General features: G+C 38.8%; 1 protein-coding gene across 1 annotated transcript; it reads right to left on the reverse strand.

Moving 5' to 3' along the window:
* Positions 1-11,709: 11,709 nt before the first annotated feature.
* On the reverse strand, positions 11,710-14,353 carry LOC104588345 (Carbohydrate-binding X8 domain superfamily protein). Its single transcript, XM_010246227.2, has 4 exons — positions 13,801-14,353; positions 12,569-12,904; positions 12,195-12,225; positions 11,710-12,090 (listed from the first exon to the last, which is right to left on the reverse strand). The coding sequence occupies exons 1-4, from the start codon at positions 13,853-13,855 to the stop codon at positions 11,997-11,999; spliced, it is 516 nt and encodes a 171-aa protein (XP_010244529.1). The 5' UTR covers positions 13,856-14,353; the 3' UTR covers positions 11,710-11,996.
* Positions 14,354-17,320: the final 2,967 nt, after the last annotated feature.

Raw genomic sequence — 17,320 nt, forward strand, 5'->3', positions numbered from 1 at the left:
CCTCAAAACATGAAAACATAACCAGATTAACTTGAGACCTGCCAAAATTCACAATTTCCATATTTCGGTATAGAACATGGAGATCAACATTTGACACGGCTTTAACACCCCGATCAGACATGATTCCTAGATTTAGGAAACTATAACTTAGTTACACATTAAATTTCATTACCAAACTCCAAAAAACCATCGTTCATCACACTAATTTTCTTTCTAAATGGTCTCGATCTATGCAACATTTAAATCTTAACTCTACAAATTCAAATCCAACACATCCATTGCCTCAAGGATACTAAGATACAATCAATCCCAAATCCCACCTCAAATCTACAACAACTAATATTGATCAACCAATAATGGCATTGTATGGAAATTTGATATTCATGACCAAAAACTCTACCATCCTCATAACCTATCTTGATTACTCTTCAAAAGTGACAAGGAGGATTATCTTTCCCTCTAGCCAGATGTCTCCTAATAACCCGACTCAAAGTGTGTTTACTAGTTGGAGGTGCTCAATGCTGATTTCCATTCATTGGAATGCCTTAGAGAAAATAATGTTTGTTGAACTTCCCATGTCAATCAAAATTTAGTAGATGGTGAAGTTTATCATAGTTAGTGAAACAATTAGAGCATCATCAAGAGGAAGTTGACTCCTTTCTAGTCCTCATTTGAAAAGGATACAACATCTGATTTCTTAGTCGGTCGTTAGTTGACCTAGAGCATTTGGGCATATAGGCTTTCTCAACTGAAAATCTTTATTCTCCTGACATTGATCCTTTAGAGATGACGACTATGAATATGACAGTTAACTTGTTTTTGTCTTGGATTCCCATTCCCATGACTGTTACTCTCAATCAATCTCCCTGATCATGATCTCCATTATACCGATCACAAGCAATGTATCTGGTGAGGTAGTCATACCATATGAGATGCTCAATCTCGTTCTTCAGCTCACGGTAGTCATCAACATTGTGCTTGTTCCCTTGGTGGAAGTGTCAACACTTGTTCCAATCTCTCTTCTTCTCGTTCAACTTGAACTTGTCTAGCCACCTAAGGAAGGGATGCTTGCAGACCTTGAAGAAAATATAACCTGTGATGTATTCAAGGGAGTATACCGATCATAGATTAGTGACTTTAGTGTTTGACTAAGGTCATTAACTCAAGATGGCCTTCTTCTCCAATTGTCTTAATATCTTTATCTCCCTTCTTCTGATTTGATTTTTCTTCTTCCACATCCCTATAGTGTGCCTAGGTCTCTTTGGCATTGACGTATTTTTGAGCTCAAAGGAGGTTGGCCATGTCTGATAGTTTTTTCACCAAGGAGAAGTTGAATTTCTTATGCCTAAGATTGAGTGTAACCATTGCAAGGGAGGGGCTCATCCTTATTTTGTCGAACTACCATCAGGGATGTCAAGGTCCATCAATACTTCTTAGTGCTGATGAAGTGATTAATGAACATGGTGATAAATTGCTCCGTTGACCTAATCAATTCTAGCAACAAGCCAAAAAATCATTGTCTAACTACATTTGAGAATGTGGCCTGGAAGGCCTAGTAGATGATTGACTTGATGTACCTGTGGAGAAGCATGAGTGCTTGGAAATTTGTTGGAAGTGGCTCATCTCGAATGTATGCTCTGAAAGGTGGATCTTTGAATAGTTGTTGTTCGAAGTCGATAAACTTATTTCCCTCGATCACTAAGATCCAAGCTCACATATCCTTTAAATCCTTGTTAAGTTTTGGCTTCCATCTCAGTTTTTGGAACTTGCTATGCTTGTCCATAATCAAACTGGCCATAGTCCTTTTAACCATCAGAGGGGGATTCAAGTTGGATGGCGTCACCCATAGTGGATTCCAAGCATTGTCATAGGTTTTCTAGTGCTGTTGTTGATTGTGTTGGACTTCTAGTTAATGGACTCGCTCACTGGAGGGCCAAGGATGGTGCATTCTAGGGTGGTCATTCTGCTCAACTTTCAAAATTGTTGGGTTGAACGGTTAAGGTTTAGGGTCCTGACCCTGTTGTTGAGGCGCTCCACAGTTATGAGTCAAGGGGACGAAGAAGTCATCGACTCGACACTATAGGTTCTTGAATTATTCTTAGGTAATGGGTTTGGCCTCCTATGCTAGTCATTGAGGATTCGATAATAGAGGTCAATTGTCACGTTTCACGGTCGTGGAGATCTATTAATAGAATGATTTATTCTGGGACTCCTTGTTGGTGTTGGTGCATGCCTTTAGTGTCATGGTGATATGGCTTCTTTGCTTAGTTCCTGGTGTGGACACCTATACAACTCTATTTGCGCAAATCAGTGCACTCAGCAAGAAGTTAGATGAGATGCAGATAGCAACCATGCATGTTCAAACTGTGACTTGTGAATGGTGTGGGGGAGGTCATATCAGCACTTAATGTCAAGTTGGAAATCAGTTTGTGCAGTCCCCCGAGCAGGTCGACTTTGTTGGTAACTTGCAAAGGCAGCAAGGCAATCAGTACCCTCGTGCCTTTACCCTGGATGGAGGAACCACCCTAATCAGTCTTGGCCAAATCAAAATGTGCTGAAACCCTTCCCCCAAAACTTCAATCAGTCGGAAAAGAAAACAAACCTGGAGGAACTGATGACCAAGTTCATAGCAAGTGCAGAAACAAGATTTCAGAACCAAGAAGTATCAATCAAGAATTTGGAGAATCAAGTTGGGCAGTTGGCACAAATGATATCAGCTAGAGTACCGGGCACTCTACCCAGCAATACCGAAGTGAACCCAAGAGAGCGAATGCAGGCTATCACTTTAAGAAGTGGTAAGGAGCTGCAAGAAGTGGAGAGGAAAGCAAGGGCTGAAGACAAGGTGGATGCAACCCTTGAAATCGAAAAGGAGGAAGAGCAAGCTGATCCAAAGAAGGAGAAAAACCAACAGCCGCAAGTACCATTTCTGAATAGGTTAAAGAAACACAAATTGGAAAAGGAATTCGGTAAGTTTCTTGAAGTGTTTAAGAGTTTACATATTAATATCCCTTTTGCTGATGCTTTAGCCTAGATGCCACATTATGCAAAGTTCTTGAAAGAGATATTGGCAAACAAAAGGAAACTGGGAAATGTGGCTATAGTTGCACTAAATGAAGAATGCTCGGCAATCCTCCTCAACAAGCTGCCCCAAAAACTGAAAGATGCAGGGAGTTTCACTATCCCTTGCACTATAGGCAGTTTGAAAATTGATAAGGCATTGTGTGATTTAGGAACTAGCATAAACTTGATGGCATATTCGGTTTTCAAGAAATCGGGATTGGGTGAACCCCAACTCACTAGAGTTGCATTGCAATTAGTTGATAGATACATCAAGCATCCTAGGGGAATCATAGAAGATGTACTTGTTAAAGTTGATAAATTCATCTTTCTAGTTGATTTCATTGTGTTAGACATGCAAGAGGATGTTGATGTCTCTCTTATCCTAGGAAGACCTTTCCTAGATACGGGGAAGGCAATGATTGATGTCCAACAAGGGCAACTCAGCCTTAGGATTCAAGATGAGGAAATAATTTTTTAAAATGTCTGATGAAATGAAACATGCACCTTCTAATAATGATTCTTGTTACATGATTGATGTTATTGATTATGCGGTTGATGATTGCTTTCAGGTTAGCAGATTGGCCGATCCCTTTGAGCTATGCATACAAGATGGAGAAGCTACAAGGGGAGAAAATGAAGAGATTCAAAACATGAAAACATACCTGAATGCCAATCTATAGTTTCAAGGGAAAAGATTCCTCAAGTTGGAGAGATTGGACAGACCGCCAATGCCAAAAAGAAAACCTTCAACCCAAGAGCCACCCACCCTTGAGTTGAAGCAACTCCCACCACATTTGGAGTATGCTTTCTTAGAGGCACCGTCAGCCCTACCGGTGATCATATTAGCAGCCTTGACCCAATTGCAGAAAGAAAAACTGTTGAGGGTGTTACGAGAACACAAGACAACTTTGGCTTGGAAGGTAGCTGACATCAAGGGCATCAACCCATCTATATGCACACACAGAATTCTGATGGAAGATGGAAACAAGCCCTCAGTTCAGCCCCAAAGACGCCTGAACCCAAATATGAAAGAGGTGGTGAAGGCTAAAGTCATCGAGCTGCTAGATGCTGGTATCATTTATCCTATCTTAGACAGCTCATGGGTGAGCCCCGTGCAAGTAGTGCCAAAGAAAGGTGGCATGGCCGTAGTACCGAATGTAAGGAATGAACTCATACTGACTAGGACCGTAGTACCGAATGCATTGATTACAGAAAATTGAATGACACCACACGCAAGGATCATTTCCCTCTCCCTTTCATTGACCAAATGCTAGAGAGGCTAGCCAGACATGAGTATTATTGTTTCTTGGATGGGTATTCAGGTTATAATCAAATTCCAATTTCACCGGAAGATTAGGAGAAGACCACCTTCACTTGCCCCTATGGTACCTTTGCCTATAGGAGGATGCCATTCGGGTTATGCAATGTTCCAGCAACTTTTCAGAGGTGTATGATGGCAACATTTTCTGATATGGTTGAGAAGTTTATGGAGGTCTTCATGGATGATTTCTCAGTCTTTGGTTCTTCATTTGATGCATGTTTGAATAATCTGGAGAAGGTACTAAAGCGATGCAAAGACACACATCTAGTGCTGAATTGGGAGAAATGCCATTTTATGGTGCAAGAAGGCATTGTGCTTGGGGATAAGATTTCATAGAGAGGTATTGAGGTTGACAGAGCCAAGGTGGAGACAATTGAGAAGTCGCCACCACCAACATTCATCCGATCTGTGAGAAGCTTCTTGGGACATGCCGGGTTCTATAGAAGATTTATCAAGGATTTTTCCAAGATAGCTAAGCCATTGTCCACTTTGCTTCAGAAAGATGTGCCCTTCGAGTTCACAAACGAATGCCTACAAGCGTTCAACATCCTGAAGGACAAGCTGATCAATGCCCCAATCATTATAGCACCGGATTGGACACTTCCTTTTGAGTTGATGTGTGATGCGAGTGATTCAGCAGTGGGAGCTGTTCTAAGGCAAAGAATGAACAAACACTTTTAGCCGATCTATTATGCTAGCAGAACCTTGAATGGAGCTCAACAGAATTACACCACAACAGAAAATGAACTACTAGCGGTAATCTTTGCTTTTGATAAGTTTCGTTCATATCTGATTTTGTCCAAAGTCATTGTGTATATAGATCACTTGGCACCTACTCGCAAAGAAGGATGCAAAACCGAGGCTGATTAGGTGGATCCTATTGCTGCAAGAGTTTGATGTTGAAATCCGTGACAAGAAAGGTATCGAGAACCTAGCTGCTGATCATCTTTCCCGGTTAGAGAATGCGGATTTAGAAGAGAAGACAATCAACACCATCCGAGAGGAGTTCCGGATGAACAACTCTACTCCATTCAGGTAGATGCATCACCTTGGTATGCTGATTTTGCAAATTATCTAGCTGGACATGTTATCCCTCCTCATCTTTCATATCAGCAGAGGAAGAAATTCTTCTCTAATGTGAAACACTATTTGTGGGAGGATCCCTTTTTGTACAAACTATGTGCAGATCAGATCATAAGGAGGTGTGTCCCTGAGGAAGAGATGGAGTCGGTGCTCCGGTACTGCCATGATAGAGAAGCGGGAGGCCACTTCAGAGCCAACCGCACTGCAGCCAAGGTTTTGCAATCATGTTTCTATTGGCCAACCTTGTTCAACGATGCTTATAGGCATGTGTCCGCATATGCCCAATGCCAGAGAACATGTAATATCTCCCGACATAATGAAATGCCCCTCACTAATATCTTAATTTGTGAAATTTTTGATGTATGGGGTATATACTTCATGAAACCCTTGCCGAATTCTTTTGGTAACAAGTACATCCTAGTTGCTGTTGATTATGTATCCAAATGGGTGGAAGCCACGACTTTACCCACAAATGACTCTAGGAGGGTAGTACACTTCCTTAAAAAGCTATTCACCCGATTTGGCACACCTCGAGCTATAATTAGTGATAGGGGAACTCATTTCAGCAACACCCAATTTGAGCGGCTGATGCAAAAATATGGTGTTACGCATAAATTAGTAACCCCATATCACCCTCAAACTAGTGGCCAAGTCGAATTAGCTAATAGGGAACTCAAAAGAATCTTGGAGAAGACGATAGACTCTTCTAGGAAGGACTGGGCAATCAAGCTAGATGATGCATTGTGGGCATACAGAACTGCATATAAAACACCCATCGACATGTCCTCATATAGGCTAGTCTTTGGTAAGGCATGTCATTTACCTGTTGAGCTAAAACATAAGGCATATTGGGCACTAAAGTTCTTAAATTTTGATTTGTAGGCCACAGGAGCCGAGAGATGACTGCAGCTGAATGAGATGGATGAATTCAGACTTGTAGCCTATGAGAATGCCAAGATTTACAAGGAGAGAACAAAAAGATGGCATGTTAAGAACTTGTTCAGACGTGATTTTCATGTGGGCTAGTAAGTGTTACTTTATAATTCACGTCTCCGGTTGTTCCCGGGCAAGCTGAAACCGAGATGGTCTGGACCCTTCACCATCACACAGGTTTTCCCTTATGGAGCCGTAGAGGTCACTCACCTGACACAAGGCACATTTAAGGTCAATGATCTGTGCCTCAAGCCATATATAGTGGGTGGAACATTGCCTACTCCATCCAATGTATACTTAGACGACCGGTGATCCTATTGGAAGGTCGAGTTTCAGACTGAAAACAAGTGCTTATTGGGATGTAACCCAATACTGATGAGTAGTTTTTATTTTCATTTGTTTTTCTGCTTTTCTTTTCTGTCTCATTCAAGTTTCTTGTCTAGGATATTAACTTGGTAGATTGCTGATCTCTCTGAGTGTTTATCATTCTCTCCATTCAATTTCTTGTGGTTCTTAGCAACTAGAGGTTCCAAACAAGGGAGTTATTCTAGATTTCAGAACATTCTTCAAGAAAGTCCTCTATACCCCTCTCATTACTAGATAATGTTCTTCAGGAAAAGACCCTCATTGCTGGATTCATCTTCACATTCTCTCACTAGGAACATTGAGGGCAATGTTCATGTTAAGTGTGGGGGAGTTAGGCCATAGCTATGCACCTCAATCACTCCAACACGTACATGCATTGATAGGCCGAATAAACTGAAATTACCTCAAGATTATTGCTGTTTATAAGGTGAATTTCAAGAGGGAATACAATAAGTTGAGGGAAATCACTGTAAGTGTTAGAATTTATTCTTGTGAATGATCCAAATTTATCACATTGCATGAGGTTAAGGAAGTTGAATAGGACTTTCATCATGACCAGCCCTAACTCTCTTCATGTGTATAATGCACTTGATTGACATCTTAAAGATCATTCAAGCTATTAGTCCATATCTGAACCGTTAATGCATGGAGTTCAACAATTGCAGAAGAAAAAAAAAAAGAGAAAGGGACAAAGTTCAAATGACTCCATTGTCATGAACTGAATAGTAAAACTAGCGGTATATGATATGAGTTCAGTCCCAACTCCGCTATTCCAAGCTGAATAGTAAAACTAGCAACTTGGAATATGAGTATTGTTATCTGCCTCTCGCCTGTGACTAGTGTGAGGTGGAGCATAATGCGCTCACACCAAAAAAAAAAAAAAAAGAGAAAGAAGAAAGTGCCTAGTGTGAGATGGAACATAAAATGTACTCACACCAAAAAAAAGGGAAAAGAAAAGAATTCGGTGACGACTGAGGTTCGAAGGGACAAAATGTGGTTGAACATTCAATTAGATGCACTAACAGATTGAGACCGAGCTCAAACTAATGGTTAATATTGGCGGTCAAGGAGCTGCTATATATATTGAATGGAAGTGAATGTTGTTGCATGAAGGATCTCATATTCTCCCTTCCTTTGCTCTTATGTATGTGGTAAGAATGGCTAATCATAGGAATAAATCAGAATAATTATGCAGGTTTTCCAACCACTTAATGCATTCTCATCCTAAAATTCATCAGGTAGATGGTAATAATCTGGGGGTTGATCAGTTTATGGGTGATATCTTTGCTTGAGGACAAGCAAAAGCTTAAGTGTGAGGGAGTTTGATGTGTCCACAAGCTACAAACCATTTCTATTGTTTTATGCATGGCTTTGATGATAATTTGCATGGTTTCTCACCCTAATTGAGAATTATTTTAGGAATTCAAGAGTGTGGATCAACTTAGGGGGAAGATAGCATAAAACCATGTTGAGAGGGAAAATGTGAAAGCAATTCGGCCCATCTAGAAGACAGGCCCAGCTGAGAGTCATAAGGAGGGAACTTTCGGCCCATAAAGAAGCAAAGCCCCATGGGGGACACGAAGAAGAGAGCCCAGCTGAGACTCTCCAAGGGAGACCTTTCGGTCCACCAAGTGGGAGGCCCAAGTTGCCGCCCAAGGGGTCCTAAAGGCGACTACCTTTTAGAAGAGAGAGGACTGAAGAGAAAAGTATAAAAGGAGAAGAGAAAGGGGAGAAAAGGGTTCGAACCCCCAAAAGGAGAAAGGAGAGAAGAGAGGTGCGAGAAAGGAGAAAAGAGAAGATCTAGAGGAAGAAGAAGGTTGCTGAATGCGAATTGGAGGAGAATCACATCCAAGAAATTCAATATTGAAGCAGAATTCTAGGTTGTCTTCTTCTTTGGTTCTGCGCAATTGGTAACCGAATTCAGCTAGGGTTTCATGCAATTTTGTCAATTAATTTCTCTTTCTTGCTAGAATTCGAACCGTGATTGATGATGTTTCAAATCTATAATTAGTTCTCTAGGGTTGTTCGATTGATTGGATTCATTCTTGATGCTTCTTGGTTAGGGTTTTAATTGTTAGAACAGTCTTGGCCGAATTGTTCTTGATTCTTGGATTGTCTGAATTGCTTGAGAAAGAATTTAGGTAATCAGATCTGCTAATCAATAATCGAATCTAACACATCTTAGAAATAATTTGTGTGATTCGGTTAGTGTTCATTCAAATTTGAATTGATGCCCTTCGAATTGCTTGCTCTTAATGCATCCATGGGGATTAAATTCTTGATAGAGATATAAGAATTGCCACCCTTGGATAGGATGAGTTGTGTTCGAGAGAGGCTGCTCATGCCATTAGGGTTTCACCAAACCATGGCTGAATCCCAATTCAATTGAATAAATTCATGAATTAATTGCTGGGCCGAATCTGTTAGTGTTCTTATACAGCACTGCTTCTCTCTACATGAAGGTGGTTTGATCCGAATTGATTAGGATAGTTTGCTAGTTAGGAATTCAGATTTTGATTAGGTTAAGAATTCGGTTTATCAAATAACAATCGACTGATTTATTACTAGTAGTTGTTGGATAAATCTTCGTGGGAATGATACTTTACTCATCACTTTATTACTTGATCGACTAGTGCACTTGCTAGTGTAAGAAATACGCATCAGTTCCCACAAACGACACTAATCAATTGTAGTCTAAATTCGGGTAATAGATAAAGAGGAGGGAAGAGGGTGAACCGAAGTGAGCGAACAAGCCGAGCTACTTTCAAAGACTTGTAAGAAAACAGATAGTACCAAGGTGTGTCCCTAGGGTGAATTTTCCAATGCTTAAGTCAGTACGTAATTAGGAGATTTCCAAACCAAGCAAAGGAGGCTGATTAACAAGCAAAGTAAGAAAACAAGGAGGCTAGAGGGTATTGTATTATGCGTACATTTTTTTGAGTATGCCACACTTGTATAGAGGAGATGCCATGCTTATCGAGGGGTCCTAGTCGTCGTACTGGGAGACGACTATCAAGGCCAACTTAAGGTTCTCGGAGATGCATACTTATTTGGTTATGACTTACACATAGGGAGCTTTTTGGTCGATCCAAGACACGTAGTAGTGTGGACCTCATCAATAATGATTAAGGAGGTTTGGCAATTGGCCAACATGCATAATGTGGCACTTGTTTCATTTTAAAGAAACAAAATCATTGGTTCACAATTTGACGGTGTAACCATCAGAGTTAGTTGGATCATCTTGCCCATAAAATTCAACAGTTTACCGATTCAACTGCTAATTCTGATTTAGGCATCCCAACACTAGATCCAAAGACAATCCATTTGCATATTTAGGGGTGCAAGTAATCGTGACCGGATTAGCTAAATAAGATGAATGTGAAATAGGTTGTGTAACCAATAATAAGCCCTTAACCCTAAGCCAGCCATGAATGCAAAGCAACTGATTGAATGGGTGTTTTTTTAGATGTAAGACTATTTGGTAAATATCCTAGGCCTTGTGTGGCGCATCTTTTTATGTGGGTTGTTATCTTTTTAGAAGTTTAATAGTTCACATTTTTGTCTTTTTTATTTGTTTGGGAAAAGATCTAGCTGTCAAAAGAAGTTACGCCGAAAAGACATGCGAAGCCTGTTTTGAGCGATTTTTGGAAAAACTTCAAATGAAGCTTTTTGGTTTTTTTTTTTTTTCAACTCGTCTTCACAGAGAAAGACGCACCAAAAGACACGCCTTAACCAAATGGTCTTCAAACTGTCAAGATCTTAATGCAAAAGCTCATTATCTCTTTTGACTATTAGAGCTTCCAGAAAATCTTTCAAAAAAGACTTGTCAAATGGCCCTCTAGTCTATCATGATGGATAGAACTATTAAATAAAAGATTTTAGATGCAGAAAGACATGCACCAGATTTTGGCCTTAAGGAATATGTCTTTTGTCTTCTTATCTTTCATTGCCAAACAAAAAAGAAGAAATTTTGGTCTTCTAGGCTTTTCAAAGCCTAAAAGACCACACAAAAAGAACTTAAGAACGTCTCCTTAGCGTAAAACCAGATTTTGGGATCTAAATTATCAAATATAATCTGATTAGATCTGAATTCATTTGAACCTGACTGGAAATTCGGAATGTGAACCTGATTTGATATCCCATTTTTTTTTAAAGAAAACACAAGGAGACAACCCTCCGCTGGTAAATGGTAATCAAAGAGTACTCATTTTTATGTGAGCTTCCCTACTATTATTACCTTATCCATGTGAAGAATTGACATGTAGTCTAAACCAATGCATCCCAATCCAACCGCTTAAAATTGAATTTCTGAAACTGTGATAATGAAAGTATCGATACGTATTCGGCCCGATACTCCCCTTCAGGGATTGGATCGGGTTAACCACCGGTTTCGAGGGTAGTGAGGCCTTAAACTGACACCCCTCTGTATTGGTTTCGACTAAAAATAAATAAAACTAAAAAATGTACCAACACAGGTCGATACGACAGCATAACTTGGATTTCAAGGCCTGAGGCCTGGATGAGCCTTGGACCTGTACTCTGTCCATAATCCCGGCTAGCGTAGCTCTAGGCCTTGTCCAGAATGATTATATAGTGATGTAAGTTGGGTTGCCCGGCTTGAAGAATTTCCACTACACACTGGGTTCAGGTTAGGGTTTGGATCCATTTAAAATTTAACAAATTTTCAACTCAACCCGAGTTTGCACCCTCAAGAATGGAGCCCTGCTCGTGATAATAGATATAATTAGTTTATTTATATATGAAACCTTATGATGATAGAGCCATAGAAATTAGTTTAATTAACCTAAACATCAATCTAACAATATATTCCAATGCTCCAACCATTCTCGGAAACCAAGCAAAGCAGCACCCAAGACAGTCAAGGAGAAAATCTTTGGCAACAAGAAGCTATCCAAAGCAAAAAAGGATTAATTAATACCAGAAAAGAAAAGGGAACAAGCAGCCATACATTTTTATTTCCCCGAAAAGGGAAAAAGAGAAGGATTTAACAGCATAGATACTTGACTCAACAATAAAGAAAGGAATACTCTAGCAAATTACAATTGGGACTACCAACCTCTAACCGCGTCTCTACGAGGCCTTATCCCAACCATACCTCAACTCCAAGACATCTTTCTCCTGCTCAGTATTTTAATTAACAAGTCCCAGCATGCACAGTGTACGCCCATCCAGCACCAAAAGGAATCATACTCACACTCAGACTCAGCTTTGGTCAGCTTCTCAAGTACAAAAGGAGCAGTGTTCCAAAAAGTTTCCACCAAATAAAGCTTGGTTTGGACAGTAACAGTGATGCCGTGTTTACTGGTCTGAAATTGCACCATGTAAGCAAAGCAAAATTAGAGAGAATATATGTAACTAGAGATTTTTTGGATGTCTCAAAGTTAAAAAGAAATGGGCATGACAGACATACCCTGATGCAGAATAGAGACAGCTTCCATAGCCTGAAATCATAGAATAACATGGAGATTGATTAGTATAAAACCCTTTGGGAAGTCTAATGTAAAAGCTGCACAAACCCATCTATCTGCAAAATCCATCCTAAGGAAGGCAAACAACCCTCTTTGTGGTTAAGGGAGACTTTCAGACTAGCAATGATAGAGCAGATGAGAAGTTAACCTCCAATAAAGAAATTTCAGAACTGTAGATGCTAGCTAGCTATCAGGTCTCTAGGATTTGGCATCATCCTATGGTTCAGACCTACTGTTTGAATGCAATCGGAGCCTCAGAAGAAAGTAAGAAACACTGCATGAAGTTACGAGGACAAAGTATGAGGCTGATACATACTTGGGTTTCTTGTGACAACAGTAGCTGTTCCTCCAAAGTTGCAAGCGATATCAGAGTTGCCATTCTGTTGGTAATAGCTGTTGAAGGCATAGGAGGCGTGGGACAGGAGAGTATCAGGTTCAAAGCATACTCCACCAGATTGTATCGGGCCACAGTCAGCCATCCCCAGTCCACAAGCCCAATCTAATGCATTCTGAACATCAATCTGTGAGGCCCCAGGCAAAGCAACACACCATGTTGTGCCCCCAAGAAATGTTGTGTTTCCCTCTGGAGGTGACAAGGTTGGGATTGGATTCACAGCCTCTTCCTTCTCTTGGATTCTTGCTCCAGAACAAACTGAATTTTGTGTACCCAAATAATAATAGAAAACAAAATTAGCAAATGCTGAAGAACATAACAAGTTTCATTATTGCATAAACTGTATCTTTGGACCCTACTTAACATAGACTCAAACCAGAACCACCGGTATAATGCTAACATCCACAGGTTGAAGAGTGAAGTAGCAAGATGTTAATGGAGATCAACGCATCATCAGACTTTTTATTAGTAAGAGGGAAACTGAGAAAGGGGAGAAGATATATATTATATATAATAACCATCTTTTATTTCCTATTGAGTATCTCTGATTCATGATTATTTCCTTAGATTTAGATTTTGAATTAGAGCAAGGAAAATACAACAATAAGATAGAAGAGATGGACCTCAAGGAAACATCTTTCATTTTCAGTCTAGGGGCAAGATAGCTCAGAATGACCACCAAAGACACAAAACAAGATCATCTTGCCTCTAGAGCTAATATGAGAACAGAAATAGTAAATAATAGGAATTATTTAGAAAATAACTATGCAAGCATAGAATAGAAGAACTTCAGGAATGTTTCGTTCTGATCAAACTAAAAAACCTACAATAAGAACAGAGTTAAAGATACGCAAAATATGCCATCTTGAAAGGCATGGCACAAGGAAGAAAGACATACATTTTACTTCTAACAGACATCTGCACCTCCTAGGTTCCGACATAAGAAAGATAGCTAGTGCAGAAATAACACAGAAGCACTAAAACTAGAATGAAGAAAACTACCAAATACAAAAACACATTGGACCCATCTGAGAACAATATTACAAGAAACCGAATATACAACTAATAAAAAATGGAGTACAGGATAGAGAACCCAGAGAGGACTTGAAAGCTTTCCTAAAAAAAACAACAAAAGAGAGGACTTGAAAACATACCCAGATAGCATTCCATCACTAAAAGACTCTGCAAAATCCATATTATCTTTCTCATCGCAGATAAACCTAGCCCTTCTATAAAAACCTTCAACTCTCTCTCTCTCCCACACACAGTCGATCACACAGGCAGTGCAGACAACCTTAAAACCATACCAACGAATACCTTGCCTCCTCCCCCTCACCTCTCTCTTTCTCTCTCTGTTTCGCTTGTGTATCTGTTTGGTTGAAGCCGGAAACAAATACCTAAAGCCTAGAACAGTTAAGCTATCAGGCAATGACTGTGACAGGAGAAAGCGTGTAAATGCAGGAGCTTTGGAAATCTGGCTGGTGGTTTGCATAAGCTACATTTGTTTTGGTTCTTTGGTGAACTTTAATAAGAATGCAGTTTGCACGGATGCGAACTTAGTACTTTGAACTTGGCAGATCGTGGCGGTGGATTTAAATAATTACATAAAGTGAGTAAAATTTTCAGAACTCATACAAATTCAGGACGGTTGCATCTCTCGTCTCTTTCGGTCTCTGGAGTTCCAATTTATCGCGACATATTGACTACATTTCTTTCAAGCTTACTTTCTCATGATATTATAAGTTCCGTCCTTCAATCAATGCAAGGGCGACAAGTGGTCTGATCGGATCAGAATGGCTAATCCAAATCCAACCAACAGGGATTTGTTAAGATCTGGGATTATCATAAGAGAGAGTTGAAACTTGAAGGCCGGGATGGGACTGAGCAAAATGGTGTTTACGGTCCGGTTTGGTTTCATTGGAAGGAGGAGATTTAGATTAAATCAGTAAATTATGTTATGGTTTGAGAAACTTTTAGATTAAATCAATTTATTATACTATGTAAATTAAATCAAACCAGACTATTTTGGTATGGTTTGGCCCTGTTTTTAATATGGTTTAGATCATTCTATTGGGTTTAACCCAATTAGAAGGCAATAAATAATATAATAAAAAATACAATTCAAATATTAAATTGAAATGTTAACAAATAACAAATGCTATCTATTATCATTTACATTCACACTTTCTTAAACATAAACAAACCAATATATAAAATGTAAAATGAATAAATATTTATGATTTAGTCTGGTTTCTGAAATTTAGAAAATCAAACCAAACTGTTTTCAAGGTTAGACCGGACCAAACCACCAATTTCAGTTTGGTTTGTTTAGACCATATAATGAACACTTCTACCAATTCATTTATTTGGACCGAAAGTATACGCAAATTGGGTTTCAAATCTCCCAATATCAATGAAAAAAGCTATTGATGATGTGATGTTATACTGTTCACTTATAATAGTAAGACCACTAACAGTATTATAGATTAAATATAGCCTATAGGGGCCCTTAACAAGTTAACATTTAACACCCTCCATATTAACCCCACGTGTGGAAAAGTTGGGTGAACCCATCTATTGGTTCAAATGTCTGATTACCATATATAGGATGGATTAGGGAATGCTTTACTCCATGGATTTATATAATTTTATGTAGATTAAGAAGAAAAGGCAATCCTTGCTGTTTCTGGATCATCTCCTAGGTTCATATTCCCCTTTAAATTATTCTCTTAGGACCTTAGTCTAGGTTAGATAAACTACAGGTTTAATCAGTAAAGACCATTTTGTTGTTCCTTGGTTTTTGAACCCACCATTAAGCGTGGTTGGAGTCGTGGGTGTTTATTAAATAAATGTTGCTACATAGGTAATATTTTAACATTTCTTCCATTATGTGAATCTGTATCCATAGGGATTTGTAAAAGTAAATTTCGGTCTATGTGTATACTTACCATTGGGAGAATTTTCATTTTAGCATTTCTCCAACAAGTAAACGTTATTCACTATTTTTCTGATGTGGCGGTTAACTAATAAACATCCATAGTTCTAAACACATACTAACTTATGAACAATATTTGAGGCCTTTCTTCTTTTTCTTCTTTCCCTTCTCTTTTGTTTTTTGTTTTTTTTTGCCCATTTAAAGGATGATTATTATAGATTAAGCATTCCAAATTGAATGGTTATTGGGACAATGTTTTTATCTTCATCAGCCCTTTATTCTTGTATAGATTTAGACTTTTTAGGTACCTAGAATCCATCATGTTTGTATACCTACTCTCTCTCTCTCTCATGAATCATGCCCAATTGTATTATCAATCTATAGACCCTATCAGATAGCATTGTGCTCTATTCCAAATTGTATGCATCTTCTGCTATGACAAAAGGGATTTCAAAATCCAGACACAATCCAGCAAACATGAAATAACAAACTTCTTCGGTATAAGATAAGTCATCATTAGCTAAAATAAAAGTAATATTCAATTTATCAACCTATCTGTACATAAAAACACTTAATAAAAGCAAAAATGGGCGCCTTGGATAAAAAAGAAAGAAAAAGGAAAAGCAGAAAAAAGTGACTAATATGAACTCTAACATGAAAGAAGCGGTTCATTCCTTTTGCCGGTTCATAGCAAGTTTGAATTTGCAGACAAAATATTGGGTCCGCAACAGGACCACAAAGTCACAAAGAGAGATATTAGTATATTACGCATGCTTAGTTGGACTGGTCCCACCTAAGAAGGGTTCTCCACAATTAGGCATACATTAACATGCATCAAATCATCTGGCCAATGTATTATTTTCATATTTTCTCAGCTTCACTCCAAATTTAATAGAATTGCTCACCATTTGATCAGACATTGGCCAAGTTTCAATATATATAGATCATATTTAATAAATATTAATGGTCTTGGACCCACAATATTTGATGGGTCCCACTGCATTCCTGATATTCTTGATATCACAGATGGGGGCCCATAAAAATGTTGGAAGCTAATCATCTGCTGCCTGCCACATGTATTCATGTGCTCCTCTTTTTACCTAGACAAACATCAAAGATTTTTATCCTTAAAATCAAAGGTATTAGTGATGTTTGCTGGTTCAAAGCAGTCTTATGAGCAGAATCTGATCGATTGGGAGACAAAGAGAAATGAAACGACGAGTCGTAGGGAGAAAGAAATGAGTGGTTCTCTGGATCTCCTTTCCAGTTTCAGCAATTTCAAGCATGTTGGATTGCAGCCTCTTCCTTTCGGCAAGAAAATGCCTTCCATTTCCTACTTTCCTTCTCAAATAAGAGAAGAAGCGAAGAAGGTAGACATTCCTTTATTTATATCTCCTTTTATTTTCTAAGTTGGCTCCAAAAAGAAAGTAAATAAATAAAGAAAAGAGCCATCTAGCCTTGTGACAGATCAATTAATTTGGCTATCAGGTTCGATTACAATTTGGAAAACCATAAGTGGGAAAACTTGAAAATGGGTCTATAGATACAAAGGCAACAACCGACCACTATTCCATGTTTTTATAGCTCCATCTTTTGTCTTTTGTTATGTGGATTTTGATATGAATAATAAAATTATCATTATCATCATCTAAAATTGTCATATAAAAAAAGAATTAAAGACAGCTAACAGCTACATATGCAAAAAGACCAAGCCAAGTGGAAAGGGAAATTCTTAATCT

The sequence above is a fragment of the Nelumbo nucifera genome, chromosome 3, assembly GCF_055504915.1.
Source record: "Nelumbo nucifera cultivar China Antique chromosome 3, China Antique-T2T, whole genome shotgun sequence".
NCBI lineage: Eukaryota > Viridiplantae > Streptophyta > Magnoliopsida > Proteales > Nelumbonaceae > Nelumbo > Nelumbo nucifera.

What these genes read in the sequence shown, in the direction of transcription:
- LOC104588345 (XM_010246227.2), bottom strand. Translation starts at nt 13,855, where the DNA reads ATGAGAAAGATAATATGGATTTTGCAGAGTCTTTTAGTGATGGAATGC. An exon ending in TGTTGTCACAAGAAACCCAA is followed by an intron (nt 12,226 to 12,568) that starts GTATGTATCAGC and finishes CTATGATTTCAG; the next exon opens with GCTATGGAAGCTGTCTCTAT. An exon ending in TGTCTCTATTCTGCATCAGG is followed by an intron (nt 12,091 to 12,194) that starts GTATGTCTGTCA and finishes GTGCAATTTCAG; the next exon opens with ACCAGTAAACACGGCATCAC.